At 39.0% G+C, this 24777-nt stretch overlaps 1 protein-coding gene and 1 pseudogene across 2 annotated transcripts in view; one reads left to right on the forward strand and one right to left on the reverse strand.

Annotated features, from left to right (window-relative positions):
• The window catches only part of LOC120222717 (C-type lectin domain family 6 member A-like), an 18959-nt gene extending 12866 nt beyond the window's left edge, over positions 1-6093 (forward strand). For both annotated transcript variants that reach the window (XM_039220656.1, XM_039220657.1), the window contains 2 exons: positions 3825-3940; positions 5890-6093. In XM_039220656.1, the coding sequence (XP_039076587.1) occupies positions 3825-3940; positions 5890-6034 (261 nt within the window). In that variant the 3' untranslated portion in view covers positions 6035-6093. The remainder of the gene's footprint in view (positions 1-3824; positions 3941-5889) is intronic.
• A 4701-nt stretch (positions 6094-10794) lies between these two features.
• Positions 10795-11899, reverse strand: LOC120222705 (annotated as a pseudogene).
• Positions 11900-24777: the final 12878 nt, after the last annotated feature.

The following is a 24777-nucleotide window of genomic DNA, read 5'->3' on the forward strand; positions in this document are numbered from 1 at the left end:
TGTTTTTTTTTTTTTGTGATCTTTCTTTTTCTCAGTGTAGATGTGTTCCTAAAGTTTCTAAGAGGTATGATAGCAATTTTTGATGAGTAATATCCTTTTTTAGAGGGTGAGGAAAGAAAATAAGAGAAAGAAAGCAATTTGAATGCAATTTCTTTTTTAATACGGATTTCTGAGCATCTTTTTTTAAAAAATTTTTTAAATGTTTTATTTATTCTAGGAGAGAGAGAGAGAGAGACAGCATGAGCAGGGGAGGGTCAGAGAGAGAGGGAGTCACAGACTGAAACAGGCTCCAGGCTCTGAGCTGGCAGTCAGCACAGAGCCTGACGCGGGGCTCGAACCCACGAACCGCGAGATCATGACCCAAGCGACAGTCGGACGCTTAACCGACTAAGCCACCCAGGCGCCCTGATTTCTGAGCATCTTAAGAACAATTATTTTGAATTCTTTGTTAGGTAATTCCTGATCTCCACTCCCTTGGGACTGTACTAGAGGTTTACTGTATTCCTTTGGTGGAGATTTTTTCATAAATTTGTGATTCCTGTACTTTGCATTGCTGCCTGCACATTTAAATAAGCGATAATCTCTTATCCAGACTTTATGGGTTGACTTAATTAAGGGAAGACTCACCTGTGGTCAGGCACACACTGGAGTGTGCTGTGACCTAGGCCTAGTGATGCAGAGCACCAAGGATTGGGGCTTGTGAAAGCACAGGGTCTGGGGGTAAAGAAGTCTCTTTGGCCTAGGCCACTAGGGTACACAGCAGACAGCTCTGCTGTCCTCGGAGAGCACTGTAGGAAGTCCACAGAGGGTACAAGGACTCATGGTGCCTCAGTGGTGGTTCCAAGTCCTTTGGGGACTAGGGCAGGCAGTGGTAGTGACTGGAGCTGATAGTGTGCACAGACTTCGCTCTGGGGGCCAGCTGCATTTGCCTATGTTGTAGCAGGGACCAGTTGCAGACAAACATAGTGCTGGGAGCCAAGGCAGGAAGTCAGTCCCGGGACTCCCACACAGGCAAGACAAAAACCAGTCCCTCTGGCAGCCCCCTTGAAAAGCCAGAGCACTGGACATAGTTCCTTCCATGAGAGAAGGTGTGGGCTGGTAGTTTTCTCCTGATCGCTTTGTACTGTGCCCACAAAGTGGTGGGTAAATTCAACAAAGTTTCATACCTACTCTGATGCAGCTCTGCTTGGCTTTGCACTTACCCTGGGCCCTGCAATGTCTTAACTGGTTTCTTGAGTTCTCAAAAGGGCAATTTGGTCTGTATATTGTTAACTTTGGTGTCTCCCTGGGGGGATGAGGACCTGGGGCTTCCTATTGCACCATCTTGCTGATGTCAGTGGAGCAGGCACATTTTTCAAAAGACATTTTTCATTTTGTAAAAGTAAATATTTATTTATTTTACATAGTAAAATATCCATCTTTCTATATTCTCAACATTCACAATAGAGTGAAGAAATCTATGTGGTCCTTCCATTTTCTTTCTGCTTAATGAATAAATGAGTGGAATATGTGTAATGAAATCTGATTCCACATAATTCTCTCTATTAGGACCTTCCCAAGCAAATAATTAACAATCTCTGTTTCAAAATTCTGTTTTCCCCTATACTCAGATTCCCAAAGAAGTGTCAACATTTAACCATAAAACCAACAAGCATTTTGCTTTGTTTGGTGAAATGGAAATCCGTATTAAGGTCAATATGTTTAAGGGAAAATCATCTCTAAAATGAAAAAATAGCAAATTATCAGATCTGATTTATAAATGGAAACATGCCAATGTAATATAATAAGTAATAAGTATTATATGTTCCAAGAAATTTTTATAAAAAATATTTATAAAGCTCACCTTAATATTCAGAATTTCACTTGCTTTTCTCCCAGACACACGTTCTCAACTGACAAAATGAAAAATTTCAACGTAGTAAGACTCAATCTAACTTTTACTTTTAATACGCATACATGTTAATTGTAAGACATTGGCTAGTAGATATAAACATTCTCAAACATTCCTATATTTGAGGAATGTCTGTTTTGACAATGTTAATTTGTATTCTAGTGAAACAAAAGTAAATGTCCACATAGAATATTGCAAGTATCATTCTCAGTATTTAATAAAGCTCAGGAGAGGGGCGCCTGGGTGGCTCAGTCGGTTGAGCATCCGACTTCAGCTCAGGTCATGATCTCACAGCTCTTGAGTTCAAGACTCCCCGTGTCGGGCTCTGTGCTGGCAGCTCAGAGCCTGGAGCCTCTTTCCGATTCTGTGTCTCCCTCTCTCTCTCTGCCTTTCTCCCACTCGCGGTCTCTCTCTCAAAAATAAATAAAAGCATTTTAAAAAATAGAGCTCAGGAGAAATATTGCTGAGTTTATTTTAATATTTTTCAGAATCTATTACAAAGCACCCTGTTTTCTATAGAGTTCCATAGCATATTTTTTTTTTCACACAAAACAAAGGAATATTTCTTTGACTCCTATATGTATTGCAAAATTCTGAGCCCTGAAAGAAAGGAGAAATTGCATTCAGATTGCTTTCTTTTTCTTATTTTCTCTTTTTTTCCTTTCTCACTCTCTAAAGACCATATTATTCATCTAAAATTATTTAGATATATAATTATATGCTATCATACTATTTAGAAACTTCAGAACACATAAATTATGCTTCTAAAAGTACTGAGTTCATTGGAAAGTATCACGTTCAGTTTGGCTCTCAGTAAACAAAACCATGTCTTCATTAGATGCTAATTTTGGCAGAGTACAAACTTACATACATTACATGATGTGATCAAGTAGTTTAAAGTAAGAGGTACTTGCTTTCAATAATAAAGTGATAAAGAATTAAAGTACAATATATACATCTTCTGGATAAGTGATTTAGGCCATTATGGTTTTTTGTCTTTTTAGAAGTCTTTAGAATTAATATTTTCAAAATTACTCCTTTTATCTGGCACTCGGTCTACTCACTGGAATAGAGGCATAGAAAAGATTCTCCCTGGTAAGATTAATATATTCATATAACATATGGCTAAGCTGAAACAAAAAGTTCAAATATCTGAGAGATAAAGGTATTTGTGATCATGAGCTGTTTTAAATGGAGGAAACCACTAAGATTATTTTTAGCAAAAACCCAAGCAAAACCAATCTTGGGCAATGAGTGCTAACCTATTTTATAACAGTTAATTAATAACCCTACCTCTTTGCAAAAGGATACCATTTTATTGTATTATTTTTAAAAGTTTATTTATTTACTTTGAGAGAGAGAGAGAGAGAGAGTATGAGCCAGAGATGAGGGACAGAGAGAGAGGGAGAGAGAGAATCCCAAGAGAAGCCTGCTTTGGATTCTCTCTCTCCCTCTCTCTCTGTCCCTCTTCCACTCACATGCACTCTCTCTACTGTTAAAATCACTACTGTTAAAATCCAGTGAGCACTCATTTATGTCTAACTTTTACAAATAATTTCCTCCTTCCTAGAGAAGTACTTCTTAGGAGAATAGGGATTTGTAAATTTTGATAACCCAAATTCAACTTCACTGATCAGCAATCAGAAATGAGATGAAACACCTCTAAACTTGTAAAATTAAAAAATGGTTAAAAGTGCAAAAACTGACACATAACTTTAAAAGAATTCTGTCTCTTGGTTAAGAAAAAAAAAGAATAAATTCTGCCCGAGGTGGGTTGGCTAGGAGTCCCTCCCTCGTGTGACCATGTTGGTGTTTTGGCTTGTTTTCTTAGACAATGTGCTCTCTTGTGATTTTTCATCACACCTTGCATTTTCTTTTCTCTTTAGAGTTATAGGAAATTGCAGTCTATGATTCTTTCTTTTTCTTCTTGCAGAATTTCCTTGTGCAGAAACTGAATGAATCATTGTCTTATTTTCTGGGACTCTCAGATACACAAGGGAATGACAATTGGCAATGGATTGATAAGACACCTTACAAGGAAAATGTCAGGTGAGTGCCAAATTAGATTAATGAATCGTAGAGCCTTGTTTATATAGAAAATTTAGGGGAATTTTGTTAGTAGAGATAATTAATGCTAATATTTCCAATTATAACAATGATAACAGATTCTAACAGTAAGCTCTTACTAACTGTATGTAGTATATCACTTAAACTTCCTGAAAGCTTTTTTTTTTTTTTTAAAATAGTTTATTGTCAAGTTGGTTTCCATATATCACCCAGTGCTCATTCCCACAAGTGCCTTCCTCCATGCCCATCACCCCTCCTCCCCCCACCCCATCTGCCCTCAGTTTGTTCTCGGCATTCAAGAGTCTCTCGTGGTTTATCTGTACGATGGAATACCACATGGCAATGAGAAAGAATGAAATCTGGCCATGTGTAGCAACATGGATGGAACTTGAGGGTGTTATGCTGAGCGAAATAAGTCAGGCAGAGGAGGACAGACTCCATATGTTTTCACGTATAGGAGGATTAAGAGGAACTTAATGGAGGACCGTGGGGGAGAAGAAGGGGAAAAAGAGTGGGGGAGAGGGAGGGAGGCAAACCACGAAAGCTTATTTTTTAGAATTCATTTTATGGCTTAAAAGATTGAATAACTTGCCCAATGTTAATAAACTAGTAAGATGAGAAGCTAGGTCTCAACTTCATGTGTGTCTAACCCCAAAGATGGTGATGCTCTCAGCCGTTATATTTTACTGCCTCTAAATACACGTAGACACTTCAATCAAAATTTTCTCCAGTTAATATGATTTAAAATATCTGGGGCAGAACTATGTTCAATTCTGATAGGATAATAATATAATAATACTATTTATTTGTGGCTTAAAAATCAATTTAATTGTACATTGTCTCATTTGATTCTCATGTAGTCTCACGATCTATTTGGAGACCTCATTATAATTCCCATTTTAAAAATTTTAAAGTTTATTTATTTATTTTGAGAGAGAGAGAAAGAATGAGTAAGGAAGGGTCAGAGAGAGAGTGAAAATCCCAAGCAGGCTCTGTGCTGCCAGCTCAGAGCCCAAGGTGGGGCTCGATCCCATGAACTATGAGATCACGACCTGAGCCAAAGTTGGACACTCAACCAAATGAGCCATCCAGGTGCCCCTGATTCCTATTTTTAAAAGATGAAGAATCTAATACCTGGGAGACCAAGTTACTTCCTTAAGATCATAGTAAGCCAGCAAGAAAATCCAGTTTCTTCATTGCAAAAGTAAAGTCCTACATGCACCACCCCCCCACCTCCTACCACAGATTGTATTCCTTGGAAGCAGAGTAACTTATTTTCAGACTCATTCTCCTGACACTTGATTAGTGTAGTTCCATGAAAATAGAGCTAACTTTTTTTTCTTAATGTTTTTTTAAATTTATTTCTGAGAGAGAGAGAGAGACAGCATGAGCTGGGGAGGGTCAGAAAGAGAGGGAGGTACAGAACCTGAAACAGGCTCCAGGCTTTGAGCTAGCTGTCAGCGCAGAGCCGGATGCAGGGCTCGAACCAACAAACTGTGAGATCATGACCCGAGCCAAAGTCGGATGCTTAACCGACTGAGCCACCCAGGCACCCCGAGAATAGAGCTAACTCAGGAACATGATAAGAGTACACAAATGAGAAGGCAACCTCTTTATTACATGCCACTAAAGGAGGAATTTTTAATAACTTAGGTTGGGATAAGGGCTCTGAATAGACGAGAAAGTGAAGATCAGAATCTGGGGGAAGGTTCCAAGAACACTGTTGCATACAAATTTTGCCAGGGGAGAGACAGAGGAGCAAGAGTAAAGGTCCACACTTGAGGTTTTTGAGGAGGGCAGTATGAGAAGAGGAGAGCGATCATTGGAATGTTCTTTCACTCTGAACCTCATTGTTCAACCCTGACCCTACATGCTTTCTAATCAATCACAATGCGTTCATTGAAGTCTTTTACCTTTTTGTTTCTCTTTAGATTATGGCACCAGAATGAGCCCAATTTTTCTGCAGAGGAATGTGCTTCAATAGTTTTCTGGGAAAACAGAGGATGGGGCTGGAATGACGTTTTCTGTGATAGTAAGAGACATTCAATATGTGAGATGAAGAAGATTTATCTCTGAATAGAACTTTATTCACTGAAATCTTTAAAGTTAAGACCTGTCATAAAATGATAATTTCCTCTGGCAATTTATGTGTATTTTTTATCACAGAGGTTCATGGAAATATTCAGATGCTTTTCTCCCTTCAATTAGCCCTCTTCTAGTTTCCTGTTTTTCACTAATAAGATGAACTCTTCCTTCCTTTGTTTTCTCTTTAATTTGTTAGTCATTCTTTCCTTTCTTCATATTTTTATAAATGTTCCTTGTGCCAAAGATTGTACTATTTTGTCTGTTGGAAGACTCATAGGGAATAACTTCTGACAATTATGAATTTCTTTCATCAAAATGCTATTTAAAAGCTCTTTTGGCCAAGATGGTGACTGGGACTGCAATCAATGGAAGGCCTGACAAGAGCTAAAGAATTTGCTTTCCAGACAGTTCACTCAAATGGCTATTTGATATTGGCTATTGGTAGGAAGCCTGAGTTTTCCACCACAGGGATCTCTTCTTAGGGTTATTTGAGTGTCCTCACAATACATCAGCTGCTTCCACCAGAGCAAGTAATCCCAAGAGCAAGTGAGAGCAGCAATGTCTTTTATGGTCTAGCTTCAAAAGCCAAACACCATAATTCTATTGGTCACACAGATCAAACCTGAGATAATAGAGAAGAGGACTGGGGCACCTGGGTGGCTCAGTCAGTTGAGTGGTCCAACAGGCTCAGGTCATGATCTCATAGTTCGTGAGTTCAGACCCCACATTGGGCTCTGTGCTGACAGTTCAGAGCCTGGAGCCTGCTTCAGATTCTGTGTCTCCCTCTCTCTCTGTCCCTCCCCTGCTCATGCTCTGTCTCTCTCTGTCAAAAATAAGTAAACATTAAAAAATAAAGAAGAGGACTATCCAAAGGTAGGAACTCCAGAGGTGAGAATCATTCAGGTCAATCTTGGAGTCTGGCTGCCATAGTGGAATTTCCTTAAAAAGATACAAAATATGTATTCCAAGAAGCAAATAATTAAAAATTCTTCTACAATAAAAATATGAAACTCATATTCATCAAAACACTATAAAGAAAAATTTTAAGAGTTGAACTGCAAGAAGACATTTTATTATTTTTTAAAAGATTTTATTTTTTAAAGTAATCTCCACACCCAAAGGGAACTCAGACTCACAACGACAAGATCAAGACTGAACCAGCCAGGTGCCCTGAAGATATTTTAATACTTATAACTAATATGGTATTAATGCTGCATGAGAACATAACAGCTGTCACAAATCAATAAGATGGAATTTGGGCAGAATATTTAAGAGACATTTTACAGAAGAGGAAATACAGATTCCAATAAATGTGTTTTTATAGAGATGCTCAGCTCCACTAATAATTTGAGAACTGTCAATACAGACCACAATAACATACTATTTCATATTCATTTTAATGGCTAAAGTGAAGAAACAATGCCAAGAATTGGAGATGTAGGTAAATGGTATCTCTTATACTTTGCTGACTTGAGCTTATCCTGGTAAAACTATATTGTAAAATAAATACATCTACATTTTTTCCCTATATAAACATCACCTAACAAATGCTGTGTTGAGAGAGATCTAACTCTATGAAATGTGGGTGCTGGAATGAGGAATTATTCTGTGGGGATAACTTTAACTAGGGAGACCTTCTGCATTGTATGTTTGTTATTTAGACACATATATGGTAAAAGTAAAAACAAAACAGGGGTTAGGTGAACATAATTCTCAACATAATGGTTACATTTAGATGGTAGGCAGGGATTGGGAGGAGCACACAGATATGTGATAGAGTTCCAGATTTTGTATCGGGCAGTGACATTTATATAATAGACATCAAACAGGGGCACCTGGATGGCTGGGTCAGTTAAGTGTCCAACTCTTGATGTCTGCTCAGGTTATGAGCTCATGGTTTGTGAGTTCAAGCCCCACATTGGACTCTGTGGTGACAGTGCAGAGACTGCTGAGATTCACTCTCTCCCTCTCTCTCTGCCCCTCCCCTGCTCACTCTCTCTCTCTCTCAAAATAAATAATTAAACTTTAAAAATTAAAAAAAAAACCCCACAACAACAAAATAAAGCAATAATGTCAAGAAGATAGTGTATTATGAATCTCAAATTATGACTAAAACATTTTTGTGAACCCATAGTCCAAATATGAAAAATACTTAATTGGAGTCTAGATTAATGAAAGTTGGGAGTTCTTGACTGATATCTTTGAATTCAAGATCACACTGAAGTAACAGTGATCCCAGATTCCAGAAGCTGTTGCTGCCATGCCACTGTCATCACAATCGACTATCCACCCACAAGAGGCTAGGCGTTGGAGTACTCAATCTAGCCCTAGCGATTACATCTGGAAATTCATAATCTGTGACCTTAATTATCAGCAGAAACATCAGCAGGAAATTCTCTCCTGCTTTATTTTTACTTCCAAGTCTCACACTTTTTCGTTTAATTGGTGGTTACAAATTTTCATGAAGAAAGTAATTGGAAGGAAGTCTGAAAAATGTAGTTCATAGCTTTCCAGGTTTTGAAGCACCAGTAGGCACATTGAAGGATGTGGGGATGGATGCCGAGGACTGATGAACTACATTGAGCAGTTATGATTTGCTATTCTTTACACTGTAAGATTTGATCTAAGCATCTGTATCTATAAGTGAGATGACCCATAGTTGGTTTTTTTTTTGTTTTTTTTTTGGTACTCTTACAGTTTGGAACAGGTGCACACTAGGTTTATTGAATGAATCAGGATGTGTTTTTTTCTATTTTCTGAACTGTTTGGTTAAGTTCACCTGCAATGTAGTGTCATAGTCTGTCTGGGCTGCTCTAATAAAATGTCACAGGCTGGGTAGCTTAGAAATAATGGAAATTTATTTCTCACTGTTCTGGAGGCTGGGAAATCCAAGTCAAGGCACCAGCATGATCACATTTTGGTAAGAGCCCTCCTCCTAGTTCATAGCCTGCACCCTTGTCACTGTCTCCACATGGTGGAAGGGGAGCTAGAGGTCCCTCTAGAGCTTCTTTTATATAGCATTAATCCCATTCAAGAGGACCCCATTCTCACGACTTAAGCACCTCCCAAAGGTCCCATCTTCTAATACCATACCCTTTGAGCATTAGTATTTCAACATATGAATTTTATGGGGATGCAAACATTCAGATCATAGCGTGTAGGTAAATATTTCTTAGATGTTTGGTTTAAATTTATCCATAAAGTTTTCTGAACTTGCTGTTTATTTAAGACTGTTTATTTCAACTACATTTTCCTTTTATTTTCCCCTATGATTTTTAGGCTTCATGAATTTGATTTTTATTTTCTAGAAAACCATTTATCTCACATTAATTTTTTTTTGAGCAGAGAACATGCGTTATTGAGGAATAGATATGGAACAGCACATTCTTCCACTTGCGGGGTAGAGTTAGCTTTACAGGCCCTTTACCCTGAAGAAAACCCCCAGTGAGGCTGCTTTTGGATAAACTGTAACAGTGACACTGAAACTGGTTAAGTATGCTTAAAATTAGCTCCGCCCAAACTACAGTGAGTATAAGTAGTGACAGAGCTGACAAGAGAAAGGCACAGATGACCAGAGTCAGGAATGTGGGGGCTCCATGTGAGGACAGCAGTGTTGTAGGAGACCAGGTTGGGACGGGTGGCATGTCATATATCAAAAGCTGCCCATCAAAAGGTTGTAAGGTGCTGGAGAGAAGTTAAAGGGAGCATCTCTTTCTTTGCTTGAACACCAAAAATAGGAAACCAGAGAATAGGGGGAATGGTGGCAAATCCCAAAAAGGAAATGGAGGAGTTCTTGGAAGAGCATGGCCACGTTAGTTCAAGAGGGAGGGTGAGGCACTGTTAAAGAGAAGCAAACCTTGGTGGGGGTGGCCTATTGAGTCTTGGGCTGAGGTGTGGAAATCATTTGCAACCATTTCCTACCTCTCCAAGGACGTTCAGACAAAAATCAGTACAACTTAGATGGAGTTACAGGTGTGCTACATCACACTGGGGGAAAGGTTTCTGCAGTCTGACGAACTTGTTAACATGCAGCATGAAAGGGAATGGAATATTATTTTGGCACCTGCAGTGTAAAAGGGGCCAGGGAGTTATTAAGAGAGAAGAAAGAACTTATGACTGGGTACTTTCTGGTGAGGCAAAAAGAAGTGTTTGTTTCCCTCCACTAAGACACTGCCCACAGGTGAGCTCAAAGCACAGAATCACTCTTAACTGTCGTCTCCATCTCATTCAGATAGATTACGTGTTGTTACCAAGACTCGTCCTTGGAAGGGTCTTAAAAAATATCTCTCTTTGGTCAGCTCGATACTGATGAAAAACAAACCTTTCAATAAAAATGGAGGAAAAAATTAAAGTGAGATAAAATCCAAAGGGAATGGACCCCTCCCAGTACGCACACACTCAGAAGTGTTACCTGTTCCCTGCTCTTCAAAAAAAAAAAAAAAAAAAAAGTAAACACATGTACGGAGTAATTGGAAAGGTCCTTGTGGCGGCAGCCATTATTTGGAAGCCATTATTTGGTGACCAGGAAGCAAGAAGCACTGTTTCAAAGTTTAGAAGACATGACACAAACTCATGAGGCTGGGAGGTGTGAGAAGAACCGTTGACTGGACAGGTACAGCACTAAACATAACACCATGGGTCAGTGCTATGAGGGATCTGCACTTAAGTCTAGTAGGGATCCCACCCAGGCAACTTCACTGAGGCCAAAATCACAGTTCCCCAGAACCAGCGTCTGTAGTATACCACCAGGGTCAAAGCCAAGACAGTTCTGAGGAGGTTGGTCTTCTCCCCAAAATACTGTATTGACCAATCACAAGAGCTACAGAAATGACAGATGGATCCCTGGAGTAGAGATTCCTACCGCTGGGGTTCATTGGCTCCGGAGGGGTACATTGCAAAAAGCTTGGATCTGTGGTTTTACTGGAGTTGGATCTTTTGGCCTCTTTAGCTCTCCACTCATCTGCCAGGTCCTGTTTCTTTAAAACTAGGTGTTTTCCTTTCCAATAGTTGATCATCTGAGGGTTTGGAGAGTGCTGACAATGTGCACAGGATTCACAACTGTCTCCTGGCGAACTTCTTTGATAGAAATCTCTTTGCCTTGGAACTAATGCAGGTGGTGGAGACACACTTCTTCCCAGTAACTGCTGTAACTTATGAGCCTCAGATTGGAGAGTGGACGTTCCGGGGAGCCAACTTTGTCTTCCACTTTGGAAAGCAAATAACGGAAATTAATGAGAATCTTGCCATAGACCCGTCTCCTGTACTGAGACACGATAAGGATACAGGATACATTGTAGTTGAGGAATGGAGTCTTTTCCTTGGAAAAATATCCAATCAGGTGACAGCCGGTGTTGTCCACTTCTGTCATAACATAGAACAGAAAGGGTTCCACATCATAATATAATGCCTTGTGGTCCAGAAAAAGCTTGGCCAACAGGCATAGGTTTGGGCAGTAAGCTTTGGTTTTCCTGCTGTCTACTTCAAACGTGAAGACTGAGCCCTTCTGATGTATCTCATCACCGGGTGGGTGTTTCCATACACATTTTTAGCCATGCATTGGCTGAGTATCATTTGACCCTTTACGTACTGTAAACAGAATTCACATATGTCGAGATGTCCCAGTTGCACATATTCTTCGGGATAGGAAGAGCAGTACCAAGTATTGAGCTCATAACCACCAAAAGCAATAGTTTTAATCATGTTGCTCGCCTCTGTGATTTGGTTTTACAGCCTTAACTTGTCCAGATCCTCTGAAGCCTGGGCTCATGCTCTATGGAAAAGATCTAAGTCAAACTGACCATTCAGGTTTTCCAAGAGAGTTTCTCGAGTGTTCCCATAGGTCTGTCTGTGTTCCATGGCAGTGATTACAAATGTCCTTTCACAGGACAGCTATCTCGTTAATTTTTATTAGTCAACGTTGGTTTGATTAATTTGCTAGCAGCTCATACAACTCGGACAAGCACTTTACTTACTGATTACTGGTTTCTTGCAAAGTATATTAAAGGAGGTGAGTGAACAGCCAGATGACAAAATACATAGAATGATGTCTGGGGGGCCCTGAGCACGAAGTTTGAGAGACACCAACCTGTTGGCATTTGGATGTGTTCTTGTTTACGCGCACAAAATAAAACAAGAACATCAAGAAGAAGCTCTTCAAACCCTGTGCTTTTGAGTTTTTACAGAGGCTTCATTATGTAAGCATGATTGATTATGTCATTGCCTAATGATAATTAATTAAACCTCCATCCCGTCTCCTCTCCCAGGAGGTGATGTGGGGTGCTGAAGTTCCAACCCTCTAATCACTGGCAACCAGCCTCTATCCTTAGCTTATCAAGGGGCTTTCCAAAAATCATCTCACTTACATGAATTCAGATGTGGTTGAAAGGGGTTTGTTATGAATAACAGAAAATGTAGGTTTGTTAGAAAGCACTTTTAGCTATTTCTAAAGTTGAGCTGAAAACACCTTCCTGAAACATTCAGACATTCATTCGAGTTCAAGTTGCTTACCGAAGAAACATTTCACTACTTGAAACCCCCAACTAAATACCCCACTGCACTTTGAGCTGATCTCAGTGTGAGATATTTTTCCCAGTTTTCATTATCTTTGCCTTTGACTTGACTTTGGAAGCAAGTAGATTTGGGTCACATAAAGCCCCTCAATTTAAATTTCTTTTTTTCTAAATCTTTTTTAAAAAAACATTTTTATACTTTATTTATTTTCGAGACAGAGAGAGACAGAGCACGAGTGGGGGAGGGGCAGAGAAAGAGGGAGACACAGAATCTGAAACAGGCTCCAGAGTCTGAGCTGTCAGCACGCAGCCCAATGCGAGGCTTGAACCCACGAACTATGAGATCATGACCTGGGCTGAATTCCGAAGCTCAACCGACTGAGCCACCCAGGTGCCCCTCAATTTGAATTTCTGAAATTGAAACCTCTGAAAAATGGAGCAGTTAGATTAGATCAATGTTTTCCAATCCAAACTGTACTGCAAAGTAATTATCGATGATAATAGGTCAGAGGAAGTAGGGATAGACAGCCAAGAAGGAAGTGAAGGAAGATCTGGGTGCAGGTGGTAATATTTGAACTTGGTTGGCCTTATCAGATGGAGGACCACTTCTAGTTCAAGAAGTTGGTGATTTTGTAAACTCTACCTTGAACTCTACTATTTATTTATTTTTTAAAATATGTATTTTTGAGAGAGAGACAGACTGTGAGTGGAGGAGGGACAGAGAGAGAGGGAGACACAGAATCCGAAGCAGCTCCAGGCTCTGAGCTGTCAGCACAGATCCCAACATGGGACTCAAACTCACAAATCATGAGATCATGACCTGAGCCGGAGTCTGACACTCAACCAACTGAGCCACCCAGGCGCCTCTACCTTGAGCTCTTTTAAAAACAGTTTTGGTGATTTATATGATATGGAGATATTGGTATTGAAAATAAACTTCTCAGTATCTCAGTGATACAAAAGACAGGTAAAGTTAAAGATTCGTTTGGCTTTAGAGGAGGCAAATGTTGAAACATGCATCTCTAATTTTCATGTTCCTTTTAGAAATGTCTATTTCTTTCCAAAATAGTTATTCAGGGCCATGATGAGTTTGTACCAAAAGCTTAGAAAATTATTCAACATTAGATAACTCATGCTAAAAAGGAAACAACCCACAAAACTAATAGGCAACCAACGGAATGGGAAAAGATAGTTGCAAATGACATATAAGATAAAGGGTTAATATCCAAAATCTATAAGGAACTCACCAAACTCCACACCCGAAAAACAAACAACCCAGTGAAGAAATGGGCAGAAGATATGAACAGACACTTCTCCAAAGAGGACATCCAGATGGCCAACAGACACATGAAACGATGCTCAGCATCCCTCCTCATCAGGGAAATACAAATCAAAACCACACTGAGATACCACCTCACGCCAGTCAGAGTGGCTAAAATGAGCAAATCAGAGAACTCTAGATGCTGGCGAGGATGTGGAGAAACGGGCACCCTCCTACACTGTTGGTGGGAATGTAAACTGGTACAGCCCCTCTGGAAAACAGTGTGGAGGTTCCTCAGGAAACTAACAATAGAACTCCCTTATGACCCAGCAATAGCACTGCTAGGAATTTACCCAAGGGATACAGAAATGCTGAGGCATAGGAGCACATGTACCCCAATGTTCATAGCAGCACTCTCCACAATAGCTAAAACATGGAAAGAGCCTAAGTGTCCATCAACAGATGAATGGATCAAGAAGATGTGGTTTATCTATACCATGGAATACTACATGGCAATGAGAAACAATGAAATCTGGCCATGTGTAGCAACATGGATGGACCTTGAGGGTGTTATGCTGAGCGAAATAAGTCAGGCAGAGAAGGACAAATATCATATGTTTGCACATATAGGAGGATTAGGAGGAACTTAACGGAGGACCATGGGGGAGAAGAAGGGGAGAAATGGTGGGGGAAAGGGAGAGAGGCAAACCATGAGAGACTCTTGAATGCTGAGAACAAACTGAGGACTCATAGGTGTGGGGGGGGGGAGGGGGGAGATGGGCATGGAGGAGGGCACGTGTGGGGATGAGCACCGGGTGTTATATGGAAACCAACTTGACAATAAACTATTTGAAAAAAAAAACCTCATACTAAAGAAGTTCCTCTGAATGCAGTGACTGTTTATTATTAAATTACTGTTTTCTTTTATCAAATTTACATTTTCCTTTATAAAATTTCCTCTTAAGGAAATCAGCGGGGCAAAGTTTCCTATAAGTACTCATTCCTTTCCTTGTATGATAGACTTCATGCTAAAGGAAAACCTCAGCTCAAATATCATCTCTGCTGAAATTTTTCCTAAGTAGGACTGGTCATTGTGTTTTTTATGTGCGTATAGTATTCTGTTCCTCCTTTTTTTATATGGCATATGTGCTTGCATTAGGATTATTTGTTTGTCATTTCTACTAGACAACTTGGAGGAAATTTTTTCTATCTTTAAAAAAATTTTTTTTAAATTTACTTTTGAGACAGAAAGAGACAAAGCATGAGTGGGGGAGGGGCAGAGAGAGAGGGAGACCCAGAATCCGAAACAGGCTCCAGGCTCTGAGGTGTCAGCACAGAACCCGATGCGGGGCTTGAACCCACGAACCATGAGATCGTGACCTGAACCGAAGTCGGAAGCTTAACCGACTGAGCCACCCAGGTGCCCTATTATATCTTTATTTTGTATCATTTTTTTTTACAGTGTAGTTAACATATAGTTTAATATTGGTCCCCAGAATAGAATTTAGTGATTCACCACTTACATGTAACACCCAGTGCTCATCACAAGTAAAGCTTCTCTTATTGTTCTTTTTTTAAAATAATTTATTTTGAGAGAAAGAGAGTACATTTGCATGCGAGTGGGGAAGGGCAGAGAGAGTAGGAGAGAGAGAGAATCCCAAGCGGGCTCCACCCTGTCAGCAGAACCTCGGGGCTCCATCCCACGACCCTGGGATCATGACCTGAGCCAAGGTCAAGAGTCAGCCACTTAACTGAGCCACCCAGGTGCCCTAATGCTTTTAATGTTCTAATCAGGAAATTACAAGGCTTGGGGGAGCTGTGAGTCAGGAATGAAGGACGTAGGCCTTATTTATTATTATCAATTACTATATCACAGTGCACAAAGGATTTCTGTCTTATATATCACACTAATAAAAAAAATACCTAATCTTTTAGTACATATTAAACTTATTAGTTGATACATTTATATGCAAATGTTGCACAATAGGAAATACAGTATCCTTCTTCATTGCAATGGAAATAGTACAATATAAGAAAAAAATTCATCCATCTAAATCGAGCCTGGATTAATTAGACAAGGTATCTAGAAGAAGAAAAATTATAAAGACCTAAACAATTGGAGAAAGCACTGGAAAGTTAGTACATTTAGTACTCTTAGTACACGGTATATTTCACCAGGGTTGATGAGCAACATGAATAGTTTTTGCTATGATGCTTGCAGATTCCAGCAAGATTTTTCCTTTTGAATAGAAATTTTGGATAAGAATTTTGTAGGATGCTTTAGTAAATATTTGGGTATCGGAACTTTATATAAGAAGAGATACCTGTATATTGTAGCCATGTATAGTTAATACAAGTTAGAGTTATTATTTTACTTGGGAAATTAAACCTTTTATCATTATGGCATCACTTTTTAGAAATGTTTATTTATCTTGAGAGATAGAGAGGCAGAAGGCAGAGAGAGAGAGAGAGAGAGAGAAGGGGAGAGAGAGAGAGAATCCCAAGCAGGCTCTATGCTGTCAGTGTGGAGCCCAATGCAGGGCTCGATCCTACCAGCTGTGAGATCATGACCTGAGCGGAAATCAAGAGTTGGATGCTCAAATGACTGAGCCACCCAGGTGCCCCTCATTATGCATGTTTATATGCCAGAGCTTTTATTTGAGAAATAATTGTCCAGAATTGTCTTTAGCTTAAGATATGTGTAGAAAAAATAGCTGAGAGATACTAGATACTGTATATAGTATCTAGAAATAGTACCTAGATATTGATTTTGCTTCTCCTGTTTGTGAAAAACTGTTTAATATACAACCCAAAATCTCAGTAGCTTTTTTGATATAGGCAAATGCTCCATGGGGGGAAAAAAGTGGCCCCTCAATTCTGCATTTAGCCTCTGTACTTCTAGCAAATCTGACTTCGGCCAAGTAATTTCACACTTGCCCAAGTAGATACCATATTATACCAGTGACACTTAAATGTTTAAAAATTTAAAAAAAATTTTTTAAAATAATTTTTAGTTGTGGTAAAATACACAAACCATAGAATTTATCAAATTAACTATTTTAAGTATACAATTCAGCAGTTTTAGTACATTCACATTGTTGTGCAACCAACATCCAGAACTCTTTATGTGGCAAAACTAAACCCATCCATTAAACAACTGTCCATTTTCCTCTCTTCTTAATCTCTGACAACCACCATTCTATCTTCTGTCTCTACTAATGCCTTCAACTACTCTAGGTACCTCATATAAATGGAGTCATACAGCATTTCTCTTTAATGACTGGCTTATTTCCCTTAGCATGATGTCCTCAAGGTTCCTCCATGTTGTAGCATGGGGCAGGATTTCCTTCCTCTTTAAGACCTAATAATATTCCATTGTATGTATATGCCAGAGTTTGTTTATCCATTTATCCATTAATGGACACTTGAGTTACTTCTATGTTTTAGCTATTGTGACGAATGCTGCAATGTACATAGGTATATAAATACCTCTTAAAGACCCTGATTTTAATTATTTGGGGTATATACCCAGGAGTGGAATTTCCAAATTATATGGTAACTCCATTTTTTAAGTCTTTGAGGAACTTGCTGTACTGTTTTCTATGGTGGTTGCACCATTTTATATCCCTAACAATCATAGTCAAAGGTTCTAATTTCTCTACATCCTTACCAACACAATTTCCTACCTATCTTCCTTCCTTTCTTCCTTTTTTCTTTCTTTCCATGTTCCGTTTCCATTTTCCTAATGATTAGTGTTGAGCATTTTTTCATATGCTTGTTAGCCATTGATTTTTTAAAGTTTTTATTTAAATTCCAGTTAGTTAATATACAGTGTAATGTTAGTTTCAGGTGAACAATATTCAACACTTCTCACAATACCTGGTGTTCATCATAACAATTACAGTCTCTACTCCTTGTCACCTATTTAACCTTCCCCCCCCACCTCCCTTCTGAGAACCATTAATTTGTACTCTGTAGTTCAGAACCTGTTTCTTGGTTTGTCTCTCTCTCTTTTTTCTCCTTGCTCATTTGTTTCTTAAATTCCACATATGAATGAAATCATGTTGTATTCGTCTTTCTCTAACTGACTTATTTTTCTTAGCATATACTCTCTAGCTCCTTCTGTGTTGTTGCAAATGGCAAGGTTTCATTCTTTTTTTATGGCTGAATAATACTCTGTTGTATATGTATACCACATCTTCTTTATCCATTTATCAATCAATGGGCACTTTGGCTATTTCCATAATTTGGCTATTGTAGATAGTGCTGCCATAAACATTGGGATAGATGTATCTCTTTGTGGGGGTTTTTTTGTGTGTGTTTTTTAGATGTATCCCTTTGAATTAGTATTTTTGTATTCTTTGGGTAAATACCTAGTAGCACACTTACTGGATCATAGGGTAGTTCTCTTGTTAGCTTTTTGAGGAACCTCCATACTGTTTTCCACAGTGACTGCATCAGTTGCATCCCTACCAACAGTGTAAGAGAGGTCTCCTTTCTCTACTTCCTTGCCTACATCTGATATTTCTTTCTTTTTGTTTTTTCTTTTCTTTTCTTTTTTTTAGAGAGTGAGAGTACAAGCAGAGAATGGACAAAGGGAGAGGGAAAGAGAAAATCTCAAGCAGGCTCCATGCCCAGCACAGAGCCTGACTCGGGGCTCAATCTCATGAACCATGAGATCCTGACTCGGGGCTCAATCTCATGAACCGTGAGATCATGACCAGAGCTGAAATCAAGAGTTGGACCTTAACTGACTGAGCCATCAAGGCACACCACCTTGTGTTTTTTATTTTAGCCATTCTGACAGGTGTGACGTGATATCTCATTGTAGTTTTGATTTGTATTTCCCTGACAATGAATGATATTGAGCATCTTTTCATGTGTCTGTTAGCCATCTGGACGTCCTCTTTAGAAAAATGTCTATTCATGTCTTCTGCCCATTTTTAAATTGGGTTATTTGTTTTTTGGGTGTTGAGTTTTATAAGTTCTTTATTCATTTTGGATACTAATCCTTTGTAATTTACAAATATCTTCTCCCATATCATAGTTTGCCTTTTAGTTTTGTTGAATGTTTCCTTTGCTGTGTAGAAGCTTTTATCTTGCTGAAGTCCAATGGTTTATTTTTGCTTTTGTTTCTCTTACCCCAGGAAATATATCTAGAAAGAAGTTGCTAGGTGGATGTCAAACAGGTTACTGCCTATGTTCTCCTCTAGAATTTTTATGGTTTCCTATCTCACATTTAAGTCTTTAGTCTATTTTGAATTTATTTTGTGTATGGTGTAAGAAAGTGGTCCAGTTTCATTTTTTGTGTGTGTGTGTGTGTGTTTCTGTCCACACCATTTGTTGAAGAGGCTGTGTTTTTCCCATTGGATATTCTTTCCTGTTTTACACTGAAAAGAAAAGAGAAAGGACTCAAATAATCACAATGAGAGGAGAAATAATAACCAACACCACAGAAATACAAACAATTATAAGAGAATATTATGAAAAACTATAAGCCAACAAATTGGACAACCTGGAAGAAATGAATAAATTCCTGAAAACATAGAAACTATTAAAGCTGAAACAGGAAGAAATACACAATTTGAATAGGCTGGTAGCCAGTAAAGAAATGGAATCAGTAATCACAACACTCCCAACAAACAAAAGTCCAGAGCCAGATGGCTTCACAGGTGAATTCTACCAAACATTTAAAGAAGAGTTAATACCTATTCTTCTCAAATGATTCATAAAAAAAGAAAAGAAAGGAAAACTTCCAAATTCATTCTAAGAGGCCAGCATTACCCAACTCAAGACTCCACTAAAAGGGAGAACTAGAGGCCAATATCCCTGGTGAATACAGATGCAAGATTCTCAGTAAGATACCAGCAAACAAAATCTAACAATACATTTTAAAAAATCGGTCACCGTAATCAAGTGGGATTTATTCCTGGGTTGCAAGGGTGGTTCAATGCTCACAAATCAATCAATGTGATATACCACATTAATGAAAGAAAGGATAAGAACCATATGATCATTTCAATAGATGTAAGAAAAGCATTTGACAAAGTACAACATCCATTCATAAAAAAAGCCCTCAACAAAGTAGTTTTAGAGGGAACAAACCTCGACATAATAAAGGCCATATATGAAAAACCCACTGCTAGCATCATACTCAATGTTGAAAAACAGAGCTTCCCCCCTAAGATCAGGAACAAGACAGGGAGGTCTACTCTCACCTCTGTTATTTAACATAGTACTGGAAGACCTAGCCCTGCAGTCAGACAACAAGAAGAAATAAAAGGCATCCAAATCAACAAGGAAGAAGTCAAACTTTCATTAGCTGTAGATGACATGATACTCTGTGTGGAAAACCCAAAAAACTCCACCAAAAAATTACTAGAAATGATACATGAATTCAGGAAAATTGTAGGATATAAGATCAACATACAGAAATCTGCTGCATTTCTATACACCAATAATGAAGCGCCAGAAAGAGAAATTAAGGAATAAATTCCATTTACAGTTGCACCAAAAACAATAACTAGGAATAAACCTAACAAAGAGGTGAAAAACCTGTACTCTGAAAACTATAAAGCACTGATGAAAGAAATTGAAGATGACTTGAAGAAATGGAAAGACGTTCTATGCTCATGGATTGGAATAACAAACATTATTAAAATGTCTATACTACCCAAAGCAATCTACACAATTAATGCAATCCCTATCAGAATACCAACAGCATTTTTCACAGAGCTGGAACAAACAATTCTGATTTGTATGGAACCACAAAAGACCCTGAATAGCCAAAGCAACCTTGAAAAAGCAAAACAAAGCTATAGGCATCACAATTCAGACTTCAAGTTACATTACAAAGCTGTAGTGATCAAAACAGTATGGTGCTGGCACAAAAATAGACATAGATCCATGAAACAGAATAGAAAACCCAGAAATGAACCCACAATGATATGGTCAATTAATATTGACAAATCCATTGATGTTTTAAGACATTAAAAATACTTCATTTGGCTTTTAGTAGTTGTCTTCCACAAAAGAGTTGGTCTAGTTTATCAACTCTGCAAGTGACTGGATATGAAAGTCTAGATATCTAATATTTTACTGGGACAAGAAGATAGTTTGAACCTTTCTGTAGTGGGCTGAATAATGGGCCCCAAAGATGTTCACATCCTGAACCTAAAAACCTGTGAATATGTTACAGTTCTATAGGGCAAGGGGTTTTGCAGACATTAATAAATTAAGGATTTTGAGACAGAGAGATTATCCTGGATTCTCTGGGTGGGTCTAATGGACTCAAAGTAGAAAAGTAGAGGGATCAGCATCAGGGAAGAAGATATGATGAAAAAAATAGGGGTCAGAGTCAGAGAGAGAGAGAGAGAGACAGAGGATGTGAAAATACTACACTATTGGATTTGAAGATGGAGGTAGGGACCATGGATCAAGGAATGTAGGTGGTTTCTAGAAGGTGGAAAAGGCAAGGAGATGGATTCACCTCTAGAGCCCTCAGAAGAATACAGCTTTGCCAACTCATTCTAAACTTATGATCTTTAGAGCTATAAAATAAACATTTGTGTTGTCTTAAGTCACAGAGTTCATGATCATTTGTTACAGCAACATTAGGGAACGAATGTACTTCCTCTGAACTTTGGCTTGGGTGTTGTCAAGGGCTCAGCAGGGCTGACAAGAGACCTAAGCTGCCAGGTGTTGGAATAGCTGATTAAAACAACGAGTCAGAATAAGAGTAACAGCAAAGCTTTTTTTTTTTTCAACATTTTTTAATTTATTTGAGCGAGAGAGACAGCGTGAGCAGGGGAGAGTCAGAGAGAGAGGGAGATACAGAATCTGAAGACAGGCTCCAGGCTAGCTGTCAGCACAGAGCTTGACACGGGGCTTGAACCCACAAACCGTGAGATCATGACCTGAACCAAAGTCAGATGCTTAACCAACTGAGCCACCCAGGAGCCCAGTGAAGCTTTAATCACTTGCTGTAGTGGTACAAACAAGAGGGTGAATCAGAGTAAATGCTGAATACCCCTGTTCCCTTTTCCCTCATGTGCCAGCATACTGGTTGAGGATCGGGTGGATCAGCACGGATGCAGGAGCCATCCTACTGTTGAGTGAGCCCAGAACAAAAGGCTCCTATAGTTTTATGGACCCTGGGGCTAAGGAGAATTTGAGGGAGAAAGGCTAGTAGTGGGAAATACTGGCGCCTGAGTCAGGGTGGGGAAAAGTATCTTCAAGGTATACTCCTCTCCCGATGGGGATGGCCTGGCAGAGATGCCTGAAGAAGACCTTGGATGAAGGCCCTGGCTAGAGAGACCTAGGAATGGAGGCCTTCAGGCTAGGAATGCAAATAAAGCATGGCCAACTTGAGGGGACTGTGTCCTTCACTGCAACTGCCCTTAGAGACTGTAATACCCTGGATGTGCACCAAGTCTGCTGTGGCAAGAGCAGCTTTCTCTCAGGAGACCTGCCAGGTAAAGTCTTCGTGATGACTTATGGCCAGGTCTGAAAACTGACCTATGGATTTTGTGGCCAGGAACAAGACTCTTCAATTACGGTGGTTATCTTGAGCTATAGTGAGCTCTTATTGATGGACCAATATTACTATTAACAAGTCCCATTTTGAGGAGACTCATTTGGAACTTCTTCAATATCTTGGCACTGACCCCCTAGAGGAGACTTGATAGGTCTTCTGCAGTAGGGAAGAACCTCAACATAACCAAGGTCACATTTCTTCCAGTCCAGTCCAAAGGGATGTGGATAAACAGCAAACATAAATCGATTTAGAAAGGACATTTAATATTTATTGTACAACCGAGTATTTGAACAGCATTTTCTGTTGAAATATGCTTTCTGCATACTTCTTAATGTCTATCTTACGATACTAGAAGATTTTCTAGATACGGTTAGTTCCAGACTTGTTACTGTGAGTTCAAATTCTTGAGCAAGAAAATATACTCTTTCCTCTAATTAGCAGGCACATATCTTTATTGAGGGATTCAGAGATGTTTTCTGAGAACAGAAGCTCTGGGTAATTTAGTTTATTGATTCATGGATTACGCCAGAGGAACGGCAGAGGTATACGCTAGGAAAGAACTCCTACCCTTTTAAGGAGGTCAAGTCACAAGGAACACTATTCACTGTTTGAACAAGGTATACATTTTCCCTCCACACTTGCCAGTCTACCCAGGATTTTCTCTCCCGATCTTTTGGTTTTATACTTGTACCTGGTGAGTCAAAAGATCCTTGGCTGTCTCTATTTGTGACCTGAGGCCAAATCTGCTCTTGCTTTATATTAATTTGGCAACTTGTCCATGTTTTTACATTGTTATTTATTTTATTTTTAAGTTTATTTATTTATTTATTGAGAAAAAGAGAGAGAGAGAGAGAGAGAGAGGAATAGGGGCAGAGAGAGAGGGTACAGAGAATCCCAAGCAGGCTTCACTCCACTCTGTCAGTGCAGAGCCCGATGCAGGGCTCAAACTCACAAACCATGAGATCATGACCTGAGCCGATATCAAGAGTTGGATGCTTCACCGACTGGGCCACCCAAGTGCCCCTGTTATTTATTTTAATTTATTTTCACTTTGGCATCCCCCCTGTTTTTAGTTTTTCCCCTCCCCTCAGTACCCAGAGGGCAAATCTATACCTGAACTAATGTAACGTTGTGTGTCAACTATACTCACAAAAGAAAAAAATAAAAGAGCATGAAGAATATATGAGCAAGTTGCAAAATGGGAGTGTTAGTTGGTTTATTACTTACATGACTTGGAGAGATGTCTTCGCTCTTTTGTTTCAACCTTAAATTAGTCTCAAGCCTTTAGTTTGTGGCATTATCTGTTACCAAGGGGAACTGAAACCTGATGGTGACATTGCAGAATCTGCTCTTCTTTTCTCCTGAATAGCTGTTGAGTTCGCTGAACCCTTAAGGAATTTGTACTATTTCTAGCTTGTTTCTGAGTTTTCATTTTATCAGTGACTCTTCTTCCATTTGAAAAGTCCCATCAATAAAAAAATCATATTCAAGTTTCTGTATATTCAATACTACTCCCTTGAGAATGTGCTTCAATCAATGATTTGGGGTAATAGAAAGGGCTTCACCAAGTCATTGATATTGTAGACAGGGAACCTGCTTCTGACATTCCAAAACTCTTGTGTAATTACTTGTTTTGGTAATTCTACTGGTCTTTAGCCAAGAAAATCATGAAATATTTTTCCAACATGGGCTTCATCCTAACCTTGACTCATGAACTAATGAACAATCTTCTCAGGTTCTTGAAACTTTAAGACTCTGTTTTTGCAAGAATATCCCACACTATGAAATATTCATGGATCCCATGCTGTTTATTATTTCCTCCCTTAAACTCGAACTCATATCTGTGAAATTGAACTGTTGCTTACCTTCCTTCCTAGAGTGAGATGGCTTATGTTTACTCCTAATGCATTTACTTTATGGGCACAACTTCCGATGGAAATTTATCATGAAGAAAATAATAAAAATAGCGATAGATGTGAATGTTTATTCACACATGGAAGTTATAAATGAATTACCTTTTTGTTATACACATGCTTACCTTCTGCAAGATCTAACATGATAATTGAATAGAGAAACTTAATGGGAAACACCACGTGATTTTAACATATTTGGAGAAGTCCCTAACATTCTTTTATTTTTAAATGCTCTTATGCTTACATTTCTTTCTGAATATAAAGAAAATGCTTTTAAATTTTAGAAGGTGGGGGGGACATTAGCCCTCACTTTATTTGTGGTGAATTTTATATCTGAAGTTTCCTTTAAGAATAGGATGTCTAAGGAGAGGGCAAGATGGCGGAGAAGTAAGGAGCTCCGTACTTGCACTCGCGCCCATACATCACACAGAAAAGATCTGAAGCCATTGGAAACCTTACAAAACCTGAGAGATTGGGAGAAAAAAGACGCAGAATCCACTGAGAGAGCCTTCTAA

The sequence above is a fragment of the Hyaena hyaena genome, unplaced genomic scaffold, assembly GCF_003009895.1.
Source record: "Hyaena hyaena isolate Hyena2069 unplaced genomic scaffold, ASM300989v1 scaffold_909, whole genome shotgun sequence".
In the NCBI taxonomy this organism is placed as follows: Eukaryota; Metazoa; Chordata; class Mammalia; order Carnivora; family Hyaenidae; genus Hyaena; species Hyaena hyaena.